The sequence below is a fragment of the Protomyctophum parallelum genome (assembly GCF_964188405.1).
Source record: "Protomyctophum parallelum genome assembly, chromosome: 3".
NCBI classification, from domain to species: Eukaryota; Metazoa; Chordata; class Actinopteri; order Myctophiformes; family Myctophidae; genus Protomyctophum; species Protomyctophum parallelum.
The window spans coordinates 35,522,031-35,545,313 of record NC_139698.1 but is presented as its reverse complement, the minus strand read 5'-3'; the positions used below and the strand labels follow the sequence as shown (position 1 = coordinate 35,545,313).

Below are 23,283 nucleotides of genomic sequence, written 5' to 3'. Positions count from 1 at the left end.
ACCTAGACGCACACTGTGCCTTATGCGCCATTATGGAGCGCATGATCTATCAATGACATGATTCTGTTCTGGGCGGTGGTCTCGGTTCATCCCTTTTACATGATGCAATTTTAGTGTGCGTGCATGTGCGAACACACACACACACACACACACACACACACACACACACACACACACACACACACACACACACACACACACACACACACACACACACACACACACACACACACACACACACACACACACTCTCTGTGTAAAAGAGAGCCAGGATATTCCCTTGACATTGATTTAATATTCGAAGGCTTTGCAGTACATTTGAAAAGGCTAGATCTAGATGCATGACTACATTACAGCTTGATGTATTCAACCCAGGTCAGCTAGTGGCTCAGAGACTCATGACACTTTACAAAGGTATCAATAAGCTCGGGGTCCTTTTCCACTTCATGGTACCAGCTCAACTCGGCTCGACTGTACTTGACTCTACTCTACTACTTTACTACATTTCCACTTCAGATAGGACCCAAGTGGTTTATAATAATGACATCCAACCCTCTGTGTGGGAGAGTGCTAAACACGCTAATGTTATCACAAATTATGTCTCTATTTCACCTGTACAATCCTTTCTTATACCATTTTAGGCAAGAAATAGGTCATGCAGTTGCTCAACAGTGATTCAAATCATTTCATATTTACAGTGACTAGTTTAAAAGTTTGTTTACAGTGTATGGGAACTTCCATGCATTTTTATAGAGTACCGTCTGTCGTGACGCTTTGAACCTTGATGAAGGTGATACAAAGATGGCACTGTTATCAGGCACTAGGTACGATATGCCCTAGAACTTTTGTCCAATGGGAAAACAAAAAAGATGAGTACAGTCAAGTTGGGTTTGTTGCTCATTTGACCTCAGGAAATTAATGTCAAAATATAACATGAAGAATCTTTCTGTAGTGAATATTTCAATGGATAAGATTAGATAAGAGGGAACTGTTTACGTTTTGGTTCTACAGGAATACAACATATGTTAAGCCTTTTGATTTTCTTCCTTAATTTATTTTCTACATAAATCGTACTAAACATAATAAAAGTACTAAACACATCTTCTGAAGAAGCCTTTGACATTTTTAATCCAAAATATTAAATATAATGTTGCTCTGCCTGCTCTAAGCTGCTTCTTTGAGTTCAGAACCTTCTCTGAGCCCGTTGTCTCATAATTGATATCAAAAGCATGTGAAATGTATTACAAACAGTGGAAAATTATTATCTTTAAAAACTATATACATTATGGTGTGTTTGAAAAAGGATAATTTCACATTAAATATTCTGAAGACTGTTGATGGTTGATGGTTATTTCGGAATGGTGTTGAATTGTTGTCATGCTTCGGTAGAGAATACTTTCTTTACATCCGTTTTTGCATGTTATTTTATTGTGGTATGAAAAGCTCACATTTGTGTAAAAATGTGTCAGATATTGGTGCTTACTTTGAGTGAGGTTTGGGAATGACCGTTAAAGCGTGCATGGTGGTTCTGTGTGTTCTCGTGCATACATTATGTTTGTGTGCATGTTTGTACAGTTTGAACAAGTACACTTAATTGGGTGTGAGTGTGTGTGTGTGTGTGCGTGTGCGTGCGTGCGTGGGTGCGTGCAAGCGTGTGTGTGTGTGTGTGTGTGTGTGTGTGTGTGTGTGTGTGTGTGTGTGTGTGTGTGTGCATGTGAGCATGCATCCGTGCTGTGGCTGCAGCTGGCATGACTAAGGCGTTGCTGGGAAGAAGCTGGGAGGACAGCCCTGTGAGTCATCACCACATCTCCTAGAACTCAATGTCTCAGTCCACACCATTAGGACTAGGCCCAAAACTGACAGGCCTGGCACGCACACACGTGCACGCACGTGCACAAACACACACACACACACACACACACACACACACACACACATGTATAAACAGACATGCGGCGAAACACTTGAGATTAAATCATGCACCCTCGACACATGCATATATACACCAGTGAAGAGAGACACATTTAAAGACACACATGAACATGCTGAATTAATATGTACACAATCACACACATACAGCACAACACACTATACAACACAACAAATGTGCATATAAATACGATTCGCTAATGGAAGAGAAAAATTGACTCACACAGCTTTTTTTCCTTTTTCAAATAAGGTCATGTGCTGTTTAAGTCATTTTATAGTATGGCCTCTCTGTGCCGTGCATGCTGGCTTGACTGCTGTGAAACCTAACAAATGGTACATTGACTTTTATTCCGTTGGACTGCAGTTCAATGAGATCAGTAACTGACTAAATGAGCTCCCCAAAGCCCAGAGGGCTGACCAGAGCATGACTGTACTAAAGAGATGAAGCAATGCTATGTCAGTAGTATATCTGTCATTGGGGACTCTTACTGTAAAAACCTAATTAAAACGGTTTGTTTACAGTAAGTCCACCCACACATCATTAAATCTGTTTTATCAAGCCAGAAGTGGTTGCACTTTTTGCCTGTGGCCTCTTTGGCCTCAGTTTTTGGTGTTTGATTTACATTTATTTGGGTGTAACAGTGCATGTGTCTATGTGTGTGTGTGCGTGTGTGTGTGTGTGTGTGTCTCTGTGTGTGTACGTGTTGAAACTCATGAATACTTCCTCTGCTTTCTCTACCCTTGCATCTCTGTGCTTTTCTCCTGCTGTGTATCTGTGCTTTATCTTTCTCTGCAAATGTACCTGTTCTCTGCAAAAGTTCTCAAGCTTTGATGTGCCAATATTTTGGTTTGCCTAATCCAGTCGTGACCATATGCATATGGCGGCCACCGTGTTCCTCTCACCCTGTCGGGGTGGGGTTTCCAATCCTATCCCCTACTGTAAGTATGATGTAAGAGCAACATGAGCCATGCCAACAACTATGACCGCAAGAGATAATAACCAGCAGACAAAGTAGACAAGTACTCAACCCCAGTACTTGAGTCACTATACGTAGATACTACTGTTCAAATATTTCTCAGCTACAAGTGAAAGTTGCTCTGTCAAATTTGTACGTGAGTACTGGAGTACTTAAAGGGATATTTCACTTAAAACATCTTTTGGTAATTTTATCATCTACTCAGGCTTATGTGAACACCCCAGACAGTTTTTAAGTTGCTTGATTTTAGCTGCCGCGCCCCCTTCCTATATAAACCCATTGTAACTTGAAACACCCGTCTTTTTCTGGTGACTGATATTGTCCTTCTACTATGTGAGGGGCCGGGTTTTTCATTTACTGTTTTCATTTATTGTCTCCACCAGGCCGAAGGCATGGGGAGAGTATGTTTTGCCCTCCGTCCGTGTGTGTGTCCGTTCGTGTGTCCGTCCATCTGTTACCAGCTAATCTTCTGCACCGTTAACCCGGTCGAGGCCAAACTTTGCACACACACCCCCTGGATGCCCCACATTTTCGGCCTGTTATAGCGCCACCATGAAAACAGTAAATGGAAAAAACACGGCCCCTCACGTATTAGAAGGACAGTATCAGTCACCAGAAAAAAGACGGGTGTTTTCAATAAATCTATCATGGTTAAAATGGAGTATTAAGTCACAATGGGTTTGGGTGTTCACATAAGCCTGAGCAGACGATGAAATGACCGAGGTCATTTCAACCTTTCAAAACATGAAAGGTTTTTTTGGAAAGTGAAATATCCCTGTAAGTGTTAAAAAGTACAAATTACAAAGTACATTTTCTTTTTTTAAATAATGCATTGCTGTATTGAAATTTTTAGACTCCCCCCCCCCCCCCCCCCAATTGAAAAATAGTGAACATAGCCCATCTACAACGCATCGCAATACAATGCATAAGCTTGTAGATTTGTTCACTATTTTTGAAACCAAGTGGTTAATTCATAATGTACTTTTTCCCTTCCTAAAAATGTAGTGGCGTAAAAAGTACAATATTTGGGTTATGTAGTGGAGCGAAAGTCGTAAGTATCCCTAAAATAAAATACTCAAGTAAAGCACAAATACAGTAAAGTAAATGTACTTCGTTATTGTCCACCACTTGCAATAACAATGGATGGCGAAAGGAAGTCATATATATATATATATTTTTTTATGTCACTATGGACCATGTTTCTTTAATAAAGTTTGATTGATTGATTTATTGATTGATATTCTCTCATATTTTCTTCTGCTAGCCTGGCTCCATTCCCTGCAGAGGCCGGTGACAGGTGGCCAGAGCCCAGATGCCGACATCCTTGAGGAGGAGACCCTGTCAGTGGGCAGCAGCGCAGGCAGCAGCCTGCCCGACCAGGGATACGCTGCCTCCGAGGGCATGGCCGAATGCGAGGACTCAGGCCTGGTCAGCTCTCCCTCAGACACCCAGCCCACGTCTCCGGATGGGAGTTTGTCTCTGGACGGAAGCAGTGGAGGAGGTGGAGCTGGAGACCGACAACTGGGACCAGCGAGGGACAATTCCAGTGACAGTGACGAGGGATGTGCCACTTGGGGATCCAGCCACAGGTACCGCGGTGGAAGAGATTGAAACGGGAGACAAAAGAGGGAATACAAGGGAAGCTGGGTTTCAGATGTCAGGAACGAACAGCAGGTGGCATTCCAAGGAGGGGAAAGTGGTGCTAAGTGAGTGTGGGTGAGAGAGACAGAGTACACCAAAGCTTCAGTAATGTATTGACCTTAATTTATGACCCTTTGTTCATCCAGCAACTTTATTGCAAACATATTGTGGGTAGCGAGACAGAGACACATTACATTACATTAGTGTGTCTGGGTGGTCCTGTCAACCTATGATTCAGAGGGTCTGCCTCACTCTCTTACTCACCTCATGTTTCACAGTATTCATGCCATTCATCTCCATACGTAGCATCTACCACACTGCAGCCAGCTTCTGCTTATATAGTCCCAGTGGCCTTTTTTCTTTCCTTCTTTTTTCCACCCTAAACAGATACAACCAATTTCTAGGTTTGCAATATGTTGAAAGCCAAAACAAATATTTACATCTTACAGGTACTAGATGTCATTGTGAAGGACATTTTGAATGTGTCAGGGGGCCGTGATTTTTCCATATAAATTTTTTATTTGAAAGTGAAATATCCCTTTAACAAAGCAATTAAGATCCAAATTGCTTGGGAGCCATTTTGAATTTGATTATCACCTAACGTTTGGCCATTATGGCTAATGATTGGCCAGTGACTTAAAAAAGCAAATATTACACAAACAATGTGCTTAAATTTCATAGTTTGCTTTATGGTCTAGTTTCACATATGGAGAATCAGTGTATTTTCCTGATTGTCACGTCACACTGCCAGTAGTACTAACTGAGAGCAGCTCCTGCCGTGTGTTGTATTTGAGCTGTGGCCAAAGCTGGCAGCCATAACCCATAGTGCTGTGCTTTCATAGTTATGATTCTAGGCCCTTATTCAAAGTTTTTCTGGGAAAATGATTGCTGACCCACGCTCACTTTTTGCCTTTTTAAGTTGTTGTGAAATGTGTATGGTAATGTGCCTGAATCAGTGATCCTTGATCAGTGCTCTGACTCAGACAAACTTTATGAATCTTGGGGCCCTTCCTGTAGCCGCTTGCTCCTCCAGCTTCCAGGAAAGCGCCATAACCCTGCTTTCTCAGAGTCGTTCAGGAGAAGTGTTCCCGTCCAAGTCTCTTGAAGACAAATTCTATTTGGTTTGGCCTCCCTTTTGCAATTTGTTATGGCTAATACATCAGTGACTCATAAGAATGCTCTGTTGAACTCTTGAATAGAGAATAAAGGAAACATGAACTCTGTGGTAATAATATATTTATAGCTGCACATTTCAGACACTAATGTAAATCTTTTTCTTTCTTTCTTTTTTTAAATCAGTTTCATATTTTAAAAACTAAAAGTCCCCCCCCCCCCCCCTGCTATTTGAACTGTATTTAGCCTTTTGTCTATAGTGGCCCTAATCCCAGGAATGGGGGAGGGGGTACCTATTACCGCCAAAGCACCCTTGAGCAAACCACCCACTGCTTGTTGAACCACTGTCCAAAGTCTCTTTGGAATATGCAGTATTGTAGACTATACAGTATGTGTGTCTGTGTGCATATGTCTTGTTGATGGATGTATGGAAAGACCATTTTCTGTGCCAATTTTCTATTTTCTCAGACACATCAGCCTAAAGAAGTCAGGCAGGTTAAAGGACAGCTATGAGAAAGACCCAGAAGTCACTGTCCAGCTCAGTCAGACTTTTGAAGCAGATGTAGCAGGTGAGGCTTGTAAAGTATATATATTTTTTCTTTTTAAACATATGTTTATTAATTTTCTTATGCAACATAGTATTCTCACAAATATATTTTTCCATACACATAAATGGCAGCACAAACACTAAAACAACATGATATGTCCATGAATACAAAACAAAACAAACAAACAAACATTTTCATACACATCATATACTGTACAATTAAACAAACATATACAAATGCACAATGTCACAGTTCCTTACCCCAACCAAACAGCTGACAATTCAAGTTAACCATCCAAGGCCTCTTCAATGTCACCACGCTTAACGAAGTCCAAGAACCTCTCCCATATCTTATAGAATACAGCAGGTTTCTTCCTAATTAGCCTACATATGATATGATACGTTTCTCATGTGCTAAACTGACAAAATTGACATTTTTCCAAGCAATTGAGCTTCTGGCCTATAACAGGCAGAGGTCAATTATAATTTTTCTTTATTCTTTAGTGCACAATTTAATGGATAAATACTGAGTATACATAATTTAAGTCAGAGAGGAACTGGACCTGACGTAATCTGAGAGATATAATGTACCAAAGACCTCCAGAATGTTTTAATCTCCTCACATTCCCATAAGCAATGGAATAGGGTAACTTTATGTTCACTACATTTATAACATAAGTCAGGAATGTTAGGATCAAATTTATTGTATTTCTCCTGTGTTATATACTGTAAGTTCTTGTAAAGTAACTTTTACAGTATACAGTATAGCCCTATATCTTTTTAAAAACAAATTCATATTTGTTGTTATTAACAACACACTAATGGAAACTCATTTCCATATCCACCTCTCACAATTTTGACACCCCTCATGATTGCCTATCTCACAGATAAAAAGAAAAGAAAAGAAAACAACTCAGCCTTTTCAGTTTTACTTCCCTATATCCATAGTTCTAGATGCAGAAGTACATTTTCATTCCTAAATTATTTTAATTGCATAGTGATTATTATAATACTCATTGTTTTCCCAATGCTGGATATCACCCATGTGTGTATTGTCTCACTAAAAGACTCATTATATCCACAGACAGAAATTACGTGCCAGTGTCTATCGTAGACATGGATGTGCCAGTCACAGCCATAGATGATGTCCTGGATGACTATGAACTGAACATTACAGACAATGAGACAGAGCCACTGACCAGAATCCAGTCAGCTGATTGCAAAGGTACAGATAGTTCATTTTGTTGAAAATGTATTTCCTTCTTTGAAATGTAGATTGTTTGATATGTTTGACTAGGTTCAATAACATCCCAATTTAGCAGTTTAATGACGAGAACATGTCGGTTTGTTTTTGTTTTGTTTTTACAAATCAAATGTTGTTTTGTCCAACTTGATCTTGAACTTTAGACAGAAAGGAGACATGTTGTATTTAGGTGTATTCATATAATGTACTACTTTTTGCCGTCTTGTCTGAATTCTAGATCTCACCTTAAGTCACCAGTCCAGTGGGGAGATACAGAACAAGAACAACAACGCTTGTATGGCCAACGGCAGCCGGGAAACTAGCAGTGTGAACTCTCAGGAGACACGTCATCAGGCAGCACAGCTGAGCCAATCACAGGAGAATAGGTGTATGAATGGCATGCTGAACGAGGAGAAAAAGACATCAACAACAGTGGCAACAGTTAAAAGCAATGCAGAGAGGAACACAGCGACAGAAGGAAAACTAAAAAGCACAGTGTCAAAAACGAATCTCGATGTGCAGAAACGGAAGCAGAGCATGAAGACTAAACCTGATCCCGTTAAAAGCAACACTCTCACTGTTCCCGAAAAGAAGAATAGTCTGCCCTCAACCAATCAGCGATCAACGTCGATGGATGAGGATGGGCATATTCCTATGTACAGGGTCCACAACAGTAACAACACCGGTACCACCACCTCACATAGCAAGATAACCTGCAGCGGCACATCTCGTTTTGGTATGAAAACCTTCACCATCGTCCCGCCCAAACCTAATGGTTCTAGTAGTCATGCTGTGATGGAGAAGCCGGCAATCGCCCCAACCACGGGTGCCATCAAAATTGATGAGCAGGGGAACATGGTGAAAGCGGGATTGTGCCGTAACAAATTTGGTGGTTCGTCTGAGCTGGAGGTTTACAACAGTGAAGCATCTCCTCTGTTGGGGAAAGCCAAAGCCTTCTGGAGCTCAAATGAAAAACAAGACAGTTCTATGGCCTCCAGCAGGAGTGTTAGTGACAAGGTCAAGGAGAGTGCCGATGACCTGAAAAATAATCCTGTCGCTGTCTCAGAAAGGGCTGAGATGACCCACAAGACAGAGGGATTGAAAATTGCTCAAGTTTCAGCTCATGAGCTGGCAGAGAATGTCAAGCTTAAAGAGACAGTGAAGGAAACTGTCCAGGAACCAGTGAAAGAAGTTGTTGAAAGGAAAAGGGAAAAGCAGATAGACAAGGAGAGCAAAGTTCCCGTTTCAGAACCTCCTCCGCAGCCCAACAGTAAACCTCCCCCTCAAACTACGGCCATCCAAGATCAGAAAAGAGACCTGTCCTTCCTCAAACCATCAAGGAGAACCTCCAGCCAATATGTGGCGTCTGCCATCACCAAATACACCCCGAAGACTTCAGCTAAACCTGACATTACACCCAGCAACCCAGATTCTGCTACTCTTAGGACAGGCAGCTCCACCTACCAGAAGGGTCGATCTATATATGTGAACCCACGCCACTCTACTCAGTCATTTGTGTCAGAAAGTACAGTGAATCGTTCTGAATCCATGTCTCACCCTCCTGACCCAAAGACATCAATGAGCTCTAATGAGTACATCTCCGAGAGGCAGACGGCTCACGAGGAAGTGAGACAGGATGGGGGAGCATGTGCTAGTAGCCTTCAATCCACCAAAGAAAACTCCAAGAATTTGAAAGCGGAAATAACCAACACTAAGTGTATTCGACCCAATAGCCCCGCCCAAATGAACCTGACCACTACTTACGGCAGAGACAATCTCCAACATGTCCGGGGCAGAAGCCCTTCACGGACTAGCTCCCTGCAATATCCTCCTCTACGGTCAACCACCAAAGAGGTTCCAGCCTCCACGACACCGTTCCCAGCCCAGATCAGTGTCACTGTATGTACTGTATCATGCTTTAAGAAGAACATATTTCCACATGGTGGAACAACCAAATTAGATTATGCAAGACCGTTTTGTAGTTTCACACCAAAAGTAAACCATGTATCATATATCGGGACACCTCAAACATAGTCCCGGTTGAAAGTTGAATCACAGTTCTAAGCCATCATGATATATTAACTGCATGTAACCATAACAAAAATAAATTTTAAACCGTGTGTAGGACTGGATTATAGTGGTTACCAAGATAACAGCTTTGGTTTGCTACTTGTACATGAATATTCTCAATTATCTTTGTGGTAGGTGAACATTATTAGTGTGATAATACTGCACTCTGAAGTGTCCTGATTTTTATGTCTGGACACTTTGTTGTACACCATCACTTACATATTATTTATTATATTACATATTGTTATTATATTACCAGAGCCACAAAGAGACGGAGACCACAGCCCCCCATCCAGTGCTGCCTAAGAAACCAGAAACGTCCAGTGACGGCGTGCTCCCCGAGCCACGCCAGGTGACAGTGTTTGGGCCTGTGAAGAAGTTCAGGCCGGTGATCTGCAAGTCTATTCACAAGGAAACATCTCTCCACAGCAGCCTGATGGATGCCATCCAGACTGGGGGAGGGAAGGAGAGACTGAAGAAGGTGACGTCATGAATGGAGAGACAATTTATTTACATGTAGGGCAGAGGTTCTCAACCTGTGGGCCAAGAGGGTATTGCAAGTGGGCCACCAAATAATTGCCAAAACACTAAGACTTTAATGATAATATAACATTAATATTAAAATTTTATATTCGGCCTGGGCCGCGGCACCCTAGCTGGTAATCATTAAAATAACTCATGCTCTGAAAATGCACACGGCCCACCCACCTGACACTTAACCTGACTTCCGATAGGCTGCAGTGCTAGTGGGCCACAAATACTTTCATGATTTTCAAGTGGGCCCTTGTCCAGAAAAGGTTCAGAACCACTGATGTAGGGCCTAAGCGTAAATAAGTGTAATTAAAATCTGTAAAACTCTATTCATCACATACCCAGCCTTTATTTGCACTATGTGAAAAGGAGGGTGATAACTGTTAGCAGGCCTAGGGCTTATACAGCAGTACAGTAGCTGATCAGTCAGTGCAGGCTAAAGCAGTGGTTCTCAACCTTTTCAGGCCGAGACACCCCCTGGGGTTCCGACCCACAGGTTAAGAACCACTGAGCTAAAGTGCCCCCCAGCTGAATTGTCATGTGTGACCATGACCACACTGCAGAAGGTACTCAGCATGTCAAACATGGCCACTGTGGTTGCTACATTGATCTTCATCTCCCAGGATTGCTGGGCAAATCACTTGTTTAACTAACGTCCTTAAATCACTTGACAACAAGGCAGGCACGCTGACAACGAGAACTTGTGAGGGCCAGCGCCAAGTGGCCGATGGCCTCACGGGTCAATGAGCACAAAATACTTGTAGAAAAGAGGTGTTTTTAATTGGTTATTTAATGATCTTCCTATCTCATTATTAGTTATCTGGATCTACTACCAGCAGCACGAAGAAGCCATCTTATGAGGAGGAGGAGAACGAGAGGTCTGCTCTACTGGCTGCCATCAGGGCAAAGGGCAGCTCTGGAAAACTGAGGAAGGTAAAATGATCTCAACATTCATGTTCTCTGACATAGATCTGATATAGATGTCCCCACACTACTTACTTATTGTGATGCATTCATATATATTCATAATTGCAAATGATTGTAATACAGTACAGGGTTTCACTTATATCAGTTTCTTTTTTTTGAGCGGTGCCAAACCGCTCCAATGAGTGACCGAGTGTGTATGGCTGTATGTCTGTATGCATGTCTGAGTACGCGGCCTCAACAGCTGCAATACCGTCTGCTGGGTGACCTAAAGTGACACTGTTGAGCAGCATAAGGGCCATTCACACTGAACACAATAACGGTGATGTTGAGCAGCCTGCACCGCTCAGTTCAGTGTGATTCTTTTTTCTTTTTTTCCCTCGCGGAATCTCTTCACCAAAAATAAAATAAGAAATAATGTATTTTCGCCTAATGATCACTTATTATGACATGTCATAATAGGGACACTAGGGTTAATGTCATTAATACATAGCTATATATATATGTAGTTTCGATATTTACGTAATCACAGATTCATGCAAGAAACCATATCGTCTATGTGGGGTGGAAAGTACGTATGTCCAAAACATTTTCAGGATTCAAATGAAATAAATTGCAAAAGTTGATAATTTTGCGTGAAGCTGTAGTATGACCAATTAGACATTAACAGTTTGACTGTTTTTTACGATTAACCCGCATTTTAATCAACCCCCCTTCACTGCCGAGATTGTTGTATTACCTTTAGAGCATACGCTGAATTATTTGGGCTTTTAATCCGCGAAAATCCATCAAAAAAAGCTCCCGTGGTTTGTTATGATCTGTGTGTAGCATCCACCATCTTGGTGCACCCGGAAGACGCACACAAGATTGGTTTCAATGAGGCGTTGCACCCAATGCATTTCCATTGGCCTCAATTTCCCAGAAGCCCTAGCAGCCCACAGCATGTGACGATTTCCGGTTTCGTCATCACAGCGAAGGCATCCAGTCTCATACTCCGCGACGAAGACGGATTTTCTTTTGATTCATTACATTACGGCGGATTAAACACATAAAACAAAAGGCGGGTATGTCCGATACGGCAGCGACATTAACCTGGAGTAATCCATTCCTGGCACGGAAACTGTTAATTTACGAAAAAACACAAAAGGTTAAAATATGGAGATAAGAGGTTTCTGCCCGACAGCAACAATATGTGTGTTGGTTTCTATTTGAATCCCTCTGTGTGGACTGGGAGTTGTGGTTTGTTGTCATGTAAGGAGCCATGTGGAATGAAAGGGCCAGGAAATGTGCTGTTGTAACCGAGGCCCATCTGCGGTTCTATTCTAGAATGTTCCTGACCAGTGCTGGAATCTCTGGAATGTTGCATTACTAAATCAGACTCACAGCCTTTGGGATTTTATTTTTAAGGGAAAAGTTTCATTTGTTTTGATTGAAGATAAATATAGTAGACGTCTTTGAATGATAGTTTTCATGAAACGATTTTTGTCAAGTATAAAAAGGATAAAATCAGAACAGAATTTTGTTTTTGTGATCTTTCTGTTTTAAAAGCAGCCGTATCTGAGCTTTGTGATGACTTAATGGACTTAAAGGACCACTTCACCACTTTTCAACTTATCTTCATATAATTGGTCCTCACTAATGTTCATGATAAAATACCACACATTTTTTCTACTCTAGTCTGTTTCTCATACTAGAGCTGTTGGCAGTTCAGAAACCCGTCCACCAGTGACATCATCGATGGGGAATCGAAGCTAATAGAAACAGCAGGCTTTCTTTTCCTATAATAATAAAACAATAATACAATAATACAAATCTAAATATATTTAAAAACAAATCTTGTTTAAAAGAATATCTGCCTAACGAGGATGTCACTGGTGGACGGGTGTCTGAACTGCCCACAGCCCTCTTATGAGACACAGACAGAGTAGGAAAAAAATGGTGGTGATTTATCATTAGTGAGGACCAATTATATGAAGAGATGTTGAAAAGTGGTGAAGTGGTCCTTTAAAGCAATTTACTTGTGTGTTTGTCTGCACATGTGCATGTGCACTGCCGATACATACAGTGATACATCATATTATTTACGATTAATAATATACGATAATATTTGCACTTTCTTCGCTTGTGTTTCTATAAGCAGCTGTCTGTGTGCTTTGCACCCACCGTTTCCCCTCTCTACACTCCACAGACCAAATCAGAGGCGGCTGAGGAGCTGGACAACTTCAGGAAAGATGCCGTGGTGGAGGAGAAGAGGAGTCCTCCCACCTTCACTTCCCCTCCTCCTCCTCCCTTCACCGCACCTCTGCCTCCACATGCAGGGGTCCTACCTCCACCAGCGCCAACCGGACCTCCACCCCCACCTCCAGCCCCAGCCGTGGCTAAGCTCAGTGGGGTTGTGCATCCTGGCGCTGACCCTGCCTTGACCAGAGAAGCCATGCTGGAATCCATCCGCTCCGGATCTGCTGCCGAGAGGCTCAAGAAGGTAGAACCACCTAACAACTTATCCACAACACAGAGTTCTGATTCTTTAAAGGGACACTACTATGCTTCAAAAGCACAGTAGTGTCCCTTTAAGAATGCATTTCAGTTAGTCTCGCGTAGCCAGACAACTATTCCACAATCTCCGAATGCTATAGAGTCTGGAACTACACCTCCCCAAATCCGAGCAATCTATATATCATTTCCGTTCACAAAATATATTTTTATATTTTAAAATATCTTTAGAGGTTATTTTTTTTCTTCTATTTCTGCTAAGCAGCAAGCTATATATATATGCTTAGATGATTTCTATTTATATTAGGATACATTTGCGCGACTGTAAAGACAAAACGGAAGTGGGGAGGACGCTCCACTTCCGTTTTATATTAAAAGTCAAAGAAATTAGATGTACTAATGGCTCCTACACACTGAAGGATTTATAGTAGTCGGGGAGTCATCAGATAGTTAAGTATTTCACACTACCCCATTCTTGCTATATACTGTAGAATTGTAGATAGCGTTAAATCGTCTGTGATTTGGTCTTCGTGGCTTTCACACTAAATAGCCGACTAGGGATCACACACTGCAAGAGTTAACCAATATGCGATCCAGACCCATACATACATATAGGCTACATTTGTTACATTTGTTTTTTATTGACGTGTCTCACGTACATGCAGGAGACCGACATAGGACCCCCCCTTCCTCTCTCTTTCTCTCTCTCTCTCTCTCTCTCTGCACACGCACACACACAGAATAGAATACACAGGACGAAATGTAGAGCAGACAGGACGCTAAAATGTAGACACACACACACCTGTCCTCCGAGGTGGATATGCTGGATGCCTGGATAGTCTGATGCGATTTGCGAGGTTACTCCGTGGTGGGAAATAATACAAGTAGTATGGTATGATACAAGAGAACGCTAACTTGTACGTTTTATTTTTGTAGAAGAGGCAAACTAATATTGTTTATGCCGTTTGCTTTGATGGAATAATTGATTGATTTGGGTGTGTTCTAAAATAAAGTGTTTGTGTTGATTATTTTGTAATTTGTTTGTAGGCCTATGTGTAAACTTGAAACATTATTGTACTATAAAAAGGTCTATTTTCCCTTCATCTTTATCTTTTTTAGTGTAACTAGTCCTTACCCGTTGTGAGATATTGCCCCCCCCCCATGTGGGTACTGCGCCCTGTGTGTGTTTTCGCATTCTTTATTCACAAATAAATTAATGATTAATTTATAAGTTGTTAAATTGGAAAAAGGGCTTCGTTAAGACCTCCACATTATTATGGTCAATGCCTGTGTGAAAAGTGGGAGTGATTGGTGCAGGCAGTGAGGAGCTACGGCACCAAGACAGACAGACATTGTCAGAATTATAGTATGATGGTGATGATGATGATGATGATAGTATTAGTTTACTATAATTAGATTAATACACGATAATCAACACTAGCACTTTATTTAGAACACACCCAAATCTGTCATTCTCAGCCAATCTCACCACGGACCTCGCGTCTCGAGGACAGTCAAGACGGGCAGTGTAGACCAATCACAGGCAGGCGAGGCGTTACCATGCCTCAGCCATGCCTATGCTCGGACACAACGGAATCCACACGGTCGCAACCCTGTTCATACTGTACGATGTCCAGTCGGCGAGAGAGTCAAATATCAAACCTGCTAGATATTCAGAAACGCTATGGAAGGCATCGGCAAGTGCTTTTATCGCCACTGGATAATAATAATAATACAGGTCGTAACATATCAGACAAAATACACAGAGTATGGATCTTTGCGCAGAGCCTTTCACACACATCAAAGCCTGATCTTGCGTCTAATTAGGGGTTTTGTCGGCGAGTGCCAAAAAAGCTCCCCGACAGCATAATCGTCGTGCAGTGTGTAGGGGGCCTAAGCTGACAACGGCAATGCATCATAATGCGAAGCATTATGAAAAAATAAATGAAAGCTTTTTTTACCTATGTGGATGTCAGTTTGAATGTGGTTTCAATATATTTGCGAAGCAGATGTGAAAACTAAATGCATGGCATATCATGGATTAAATTCAATGTACCTGGCCCGGATGGTTGGCTCAAGTCTGGACACCTAGGCTGCTGAGCCTGAGCCAGCCTGACGGCGTGCCGCGGGTTCGACTCCCGATCCCGGCGGCCTTTGCCACGTGTCTTCCCCCCGTCTCTTTCCCTGTTTCCTGTCAGATTACATTCAACCTATCAATAACTTTAGGCAGTAAAAGAAAAAAAATAATAATCAATGTACCTGTCCTGCATGTCTCCCAAACATTGATTCCTGTCAACAATTCTAGTGTCTATAAAATCATACATGACTAACTCTATTTGGGGGAAAGGACAACTAAAGTTAGAGAGGAGACTCTCGGAAAGAGTAAGAGTAGATAGAACATAGAGACACACAGAGGAAAGAGACATATTCACAGAAGCCCTGGCAGCCGTGTTGTTTGAAATGTCTCATTTCTTTCCTTACTTTAATTGGAACTCGCCCTGAGCAGAACAAAACCCTCCTAGGGTACAGCAGCTGGGGAAGTTGAGCGTAGATTCTAACACGTACAAAGATTCAGCTGACAGATATATATACAGTACTGAACTGCTGTAAACTTGTATGTGATGTGTTGAAGGAGAGGATGGGTTCACTTTCAGGTCAAGAAATAAATGAAGCCTCCAGAGGAGAAACTGTTCAAACTATTTAGCAAAGCAGGTATGCAGTTTAAAGCTGACATTGCTAATAACTAGGGAGGAAATACTCAATGGTAAGAATGGTTTACTCTGAGAAGCAAGCAGTCCCTTAATTTTAAACCCAATCGGCAATCTGTCAGTCAAGCCCCTACCCCAAATCGGAAACAACCCTAACCCAAAACTGAAACTACCTTAACCTAAATGTAATACGACATTAGTCCACATGTTTAATATATTAAGTCTTGTTTTCCGTGTACAGTTAATTACAATCACAAGATCAAAGAACGGGATATTTTCTTTGCAGCATGTTGTTAATGCATGTTGTCACCAGGCAAGTGTCATTTTTATTTTATTTTGTGTCTCTACCATCTAGGTAGCTGCACCCACCAAGACAGTTCAAGTGAATGGCAGACTGGGGACCATCCAAGCAACTTCTTCAACACTCTCAATGATAACAGTAGAACCTCAGATGGTAGAAAGTATAGTCTGGGGAGATGGCTTGAATTGAATCATTTTAAGTCACCCTTGTTTGGTATTACTGGTGCAACTAGTTGAGTTGCATGATTTAAATCACATCACAATCACCACTGCTCCACAACAGCACCAGCTGATAGCCTGGGACCTTATACAAGAGTAATTCATGCTCATAATGGGACTGATGCTTTGACAGGTAATTTTAGTTTGACCTCATTTTCCAATGACATGACTGAGGGGAGATGATTATAATAATTTGTTGCTGTCACTATTTGGCAGTAAAAAAAGAAAAACCTTTTCACTGAGTTAGCAGAGAACATACTTACTACTAAGTACTTGAAAGTTTGCGAACCCCTTGGAATATATGTATATTTCTATATTTGTGCATGAATATGACCTAAGACATCAGATTTTACGTCCTAAAAGTAGATTAAGAGAACCCAATCAAACACATGTTATGCTTGGAGATTTATTTTCTTGCGGAAAATCCAATATCACATGTCTGTGGGTGGCAAAGGTAGGCCTATGTGAAACTGCTTAGCTGTTCATTGAAATGAGTCAGGTGTTTTCAATCACACAAACAAACAACCCAGTTGGTTTTACTACAGTCTACAGGCTAAAAAAGTAACAGGTGAACCTACAAAGGGAGAACAGGAAATACGAGGGCTCACCATGCTGCATGGTAAAATTATTATAATTTTATTATTTTTATGACGTGACCCTACTCACTACCTCTGGTATGAGACATACAGTATAACTATACCAGTAAGACGCCCTGAGGGCGAGAAGCAACCTCGCCCTAAAGGGTGGGGAGGATCAGCATATGGAATGTCAGAACAGGTCAGCTCCATATGTGGAGATCTAAGGGTTTGAGGTTTGAGGTCAGATGTAGAGTTGCTGGCTTGACTTGTTGAAGTGATCACTTTAACTCCTGCATAGCCTAGCTGAAACACCAAACAGAGGACAGGGGCCAAAACAGTGAGAATAGGCCAACATGTGCCTTAAACACTATATGATTACTGTATGACTAAGAAACATTCTCCACCATCATTGATGGAACAAAGGAGAATTCAGTTAAAGGTACGGTAAGGGATATGTTTTGGTTAAAACAAAAGGTGTTTGTGTAAAACACTATATTCTGATAGTAATAATTGCATTAGAGTGTTTGTTTAGTGACAGATGTCTCCCTGTGTCTCCAACACTTTAATAAACAGAAGCTACATTTTCAGGGTGGGTTAATAATTTCAGCCAATCACAAACTTTCAAAATGCACTGTAGTTTAAAGCAAGATGCCCTGCCTGTCTTCAACTGGAAAGGTCAGATCTTACTTCTGACATTTGCTTTCATGAAGATGTTTTTGTGACCACTTGCTAACACATTGAAGACAGCCTCCACTCTCCTGCTAGTGACACGTACTGCACATTCCAGTTCTAAACATGTCACTTACCTTATGTGTCATGCCATCCGTTATCCGTACTTGAATTCAGTAGATATTGTAACTAATATATTGGAACGGGGTGTACACTGCATGTGCCAAGAAAGCAGACTGTTTTTACTTTAATGATACCCATTATCATTTCTGATCACATTTGTTGTTTGATCTATTTTGTATTTTATTTTAACACACTTAATTTTCTTCAGATGTTACAGATGCCGTAAACTATTTCTCACTCAGTGTTATAGTATATGATTAAACATTTGATGTTTTGATGTAAATATCCATAAGGTGCAATATGTTTGACATGATGATACACATATCTGTGTAACTTAATATTTAACCCATTTAAAATAATTGAAACACATCTTTTCAAGTATACTTTCAAGGAAAACAAGGTGACAAAAAGTACAATGTCAGGTCCTGAAAGTGTATTATTTTGCGCAGATCTGGACCATAATGCCAACTTGTACAATACTTTGTTCGGAGGTGTTTCACTGGTGGTGACTAAGTCTGATTCATACTTATCATACAACACTAGTGTTGCGTGGTGAAAATAGAAAACCCACAAGCTCACAATGCATTACATTGCAGTGCATTGAGCTTGTAGATGTGCTATTTTCTTTGCGTTACATCGTTGTGATATAAATATAAATTAAACATAACTTGTGCCTGCTACTATGTATTCTTTATTTTGCCTCTTGCTCTTATTTTATGCTGCTGTTTGAAATCATTTTCATTGCATAATCAGTGCTCTGCGGAAATCCCAAACATTTATTCAGGAATAGAGAAAGTAGTGATTTTTCAGTTGCATATTTGTTCTTATGGTTTGGACCAATGTTTCATGCGCGTCATTGAAGACATGTGACGTTGTTTTATTTACATGTGAGATACTTTGTCGTCCAAGTAAAATAACCACATTAGTTAACAAGCGCATGCACACGCGTGCGCACACACACACACACACACACACACACACACACACACACACACACACACACACACACACACACACACACACACACACACACACACACACACACACACACACACACACACTCACACTCTCACTCACTCACACACACACACACCTGTCCTTTCCTTGACATTTCAAAGCATTTTTGATACTGCACTTTCAGGAGCTAAGAGATTAGTTTATTTATCAGTTAGCAATTATCCATTATGTAACAAACTACACAGTCCTGAGAGTGTCAAAATGGAACCCTACCCATTTTAGTACATTCTCAGTTATTTTACACAGTGTAGTTGATGGACAATGCCTCAGAACTAATGTATTTCATGCTATTATTGTATGAAGTACAATAATGAAGCTATGACTGATAGTATGAAGCTATGACTGATAAAGAGAGAGTTGTACAACTGAGATCATAGCCACTTAAACCCTAGTTGACCAGTCATTCAGGGCTCTATACTAGGCCCCCTAGCCATTGTTGTATTTGTATTTGCGGAAAATAGCCTATACTGTATCTACAAGCTCACAATCATGTCATGTTGTGAGCTTGTAGATCTGCAATTTTCACAGAATGTTCGCCCCAAAATGACTAGTGACGCTAGGGCTCACGTGGTTAAATTGTATATTTCTCAAATGTGGTACTGTATTCAGATGTACATATTGTCATGTGTGTTTAGGTACTACATATAAGTAAGCACCACCTATTTTCAGAGAGTTGCATAATTAATTTATCTTCAACACTCAAAAGAAAATGTGTTTATTCTTTCTTTGGGCCATGGCAATTTAGACAGGTATAAGGATGGCTTTAATTGTAGTGTTCCTTCCATTAGATGGTTTCATTTACACACTCTATCTTGCAGTTGGTTATAGTATAGTAATTGTATATTTTGTAAACTAATGAGTAATTATCACAATGATATATTTGGATTAAATGGCCCTTACTAGAATGGCATTCTACTTAATTTAGTTTGAGTGTTTTATAAGCTATTGCTTTTTAAGTTTCAAGTGCACTTTTTTCCCCCCAGATGAATTGCACATCTATTATTTTTGTCTACCTTTTTGTTGTGATTCAATAAATGATTTTGTAAACAAGAATTGGTTGAGTTTTCCTTTGTTCCATTTGTGATGATTACACTATGGATGTAACAATATTACATTAATTCAGTTAATAATTTTTTGGATGACAGCTCCTGGCTGCAGCAACCCTGAATAGGATTCCAGCCTTATTTATGCTTTGTCATAGATGGTGTATAAATAAGTATTACAATACGTAGAGGAAACAATGTATAAGCAGGACAATATATTTAATATTTATCACATATGTACTAAATACGATAGCATATGCTTATAAAATATGTTTTGGAATGTAATTATAATTTATAAATACTAGCCCTTACCCTTACCCCCCCGTGGGGGGTACTGCGCCCGGGTGCGTTTGTAATTGACTAATAAATTCATTAATAATCATTAATGTGTCAAATTGAAAAAAGGGCTTCGTTACGCCCTCCATATTCATATGGTCAATGCCTGTGTGTGGGGGTGATTGGTGCAGGCAGTAAGGAGCTACGGCAGTCACAGTGACACGCAGACACTCAGACATTGTTAGAATTATAGTATGATGATAAAGAAATATAAAATGTTATAAATATTAACCATTAATGTACAGATTTTTCTTTTTTATTAAACCTGTCTGTTTTTGAGTGGTGCAACCACTCCAAGGAACAGCAATGTCACTATGGGACTATGGGACCTATGTTTAGAGTACCAGTAGGGGAAAGTGGCGCTGTTGTGCCAGAAACAGAGAGAGAGATAATGGGCTGTACACACACACACACACACACACACACACACACACACACACACACACACACACACACACACACACACACACACACACAGACTTTCTCTATCTCTGTCTATCTCTCCCTCCCTCTACTGTCCCTGTTTGGAGAGTATTGCCACATCACAGATCTGCTACTATTCCGAGCAGTGGCTCATGACCCTGACTCACCACCATGTGGTCACTGGTCATACATAATGGCTCTCACAGACATTGACCCTGCATTACTGATTCCTGAAATACTAGTTACTGCATATACACCCACACATATGAACGCACACACGAGGGATATCATGTCAAGAAGTTGCAAAATGATAGGTGCAAATATATTGATATAGCCTACCTACCAATGACATCTGTGTGCTGTCATGCAGTCTTGCTTTGTCATCCAGCATAAATAAATACATTATGAATACCTATACATTCCATTTTAGGCTATTCCCTAATAGTTGATTAATAGATGTTATTCAACTATATTTTACCAGAAGCTTAACCTCTGTCCTTGATGAACATGTCATCTGTTAGCCATCTGACCACTGTGGATTGACCATAACATTCTATGAGACCAGTGCCATGTACCTGTTACCTAGTTGGAAGATGGCTCATGCCCGTGGCTCAGTGATTGTGAGTGAAATAACATTGAAAAAAATCCTAAAAACATGTCAAGGACAATCTGCTATTAAACACATGTTGTGTACATACAGTAGATGGTATAGGTCAGGTGCCATGTCACATGTCTTACATATAGTATTCCTAACCAGTAAGACACCTGGGGCGAGAAGCCTGGGGACCATACAGTATATGGGGCTTTCTCCATGTATGGGGATTTTGAATGATACACTGACTGACTCACGGGAAATGTATGATTCCATAGTTAAATGTGACCTTTGCGGCAACAACAGTGGCTATCATGAGACTGTCACAAATACAATATGATCATATATTGGCATTCCCATATATGGGCTTAATATCACAGTCAAGGATCTTCATATATGGGCATAACAGGGATACGTTTTTGGTTGGTTTTAAACTTACTCTAGTAAAACATCTATGCTTTCTCAAATGTAATATCATGATGAACTTGATGAGTAACATGGTCATATTGAAAGGCATTTTTAGAAGCTCTGGTCCTCGCTAAATCAAAAGGCATAGTACAGTATGTAATATATATGTATGTAATATATCTAGCAATTTAAGGCCACTTTGAAGGTCAAGGCAATTGTTTTGACATGGTTTCAGTTATCCACTCATGGACTTTTTGCACCATGTTCCACCAAACATGACTCAAAGCACAAATAAAATCACTTACAACAGTGTTTACAGTAGAATTCTTTATCAATCATGAATCACTTTATTGTAAAGATGTGTATACTTTGTTAAATAGAGAAGATTGTTTGTTCCTGCATGGGTGTGTGTGTGTGTGTGTGTGTGTGTGTGTGTGTGTGTGTGTGTGTGTGTGTGTGTGTGCGTGCGTGCGTGTGGTTGCTGCTGTGGTTGTGTGCCTATGTTAGGCTTCCAAACCATTGTAACCATTTTGGCAACAACATTAACCGCTGAATGACGGATTACCAGAACATCACACCACACCACATAGTACAACTAAAATAAATGAATTTAGTCTTGGTTTCGGTTACGCCTTTACCAATCCTTGTTTTATGGTTTGAGATTGTTGTCCTCGGGTTGAGAATAATTAAAGAGCTGTACGCCTGTAGGCTGTAGGTGCCGAAAATCTGCTGAAAATCTGTTCTTGTTGGCAAGTATAATGTGTCGGGCAGAAACCTCTTATCTCCATATTTTATCTGTGTTTTTTGTAAATTAATGCCTACTTGATCATATGTAGGCCTACTGTAGCAGATCCACAAGCTCGAAACAAGGCTCAAAGCGTACTTTGAGCTTGTAGATATGCTACTTTTGCTATTGTTTTTTATTTGAATCCTGAAAAGTAACCGTTTTGGACAATAGAGGTTTCCACACGACAGAGATGATAAATTAGGTTTAAGGCATGGGAGGTTATTGTATAACAACGATGCATGATATATGGTGAGGTTGGGGGGTGGGGGTGGGGTGGGGTGGGTGAGTACATCAAGGAGTTGCCACTGTCATGGGTCTTATGAGATCAACTATCCAAGCAGTATTTTGCAGCTTTTATCACAATCGCAGTTCTTTCTTACCAAGAATAGTTGTTTTGAGGTGTCTGACTGCCTGCCTGCCTGCCTGCCTGCCTGCCTGCCTGCCTGCCTGCCTGTCTGTCTGTCTGTCTCTCTCTCTCTACGTTTTGTGTGCTCCCTATTTTACAAACAACTATACTCTCTCCCTCAATGTTCAATTTTATGCTTTATTGGCAACATACGTTTACATTGCCAAAGCAGAAGTGGAACAAGACAATCAAAACAGAACAATGTA

General features: G+C 40.7%; 1 protein-coding gene across 1 annotated transcript in view; it reads left to right on the top strand.

The window, feature by feature from the left end:
* Window positions 1–17,508, top strand: part of cobl (cordon-bleu WH2 repeat protein) — a 100,430-nt gene extending 82,922 nt beyond the window's left edge. The window contains 8 exon segments of the mRNA XM_083761113.1: window positions 4,171–4,495; window positions 6,129–6,229; window positions 7,292–7,432; window positions 7,689–9,349; window positions 9,780–10,001; window positions 10,868–10,984; window positions 13,164–13,457; window positions 16,532–17,508. Coding sequence (XP_083617239.1) covers window positions 4,171–4,495; window positions 6,129–6,229; window positions 7,292–7,432; window positions 7,689–9,349; window positions 9,780–10,001; window positions 10,868–10,984; window positions 13,164–13,457; window positions 16,532–16,666 — 2,996 coding nt within the window. The 3' untranslated portion in view covers window positions 16,667–17,508.
* The last annotated feature ends 5,775 nt before the right edge of the window (window positions 17,509–23,283 follow it).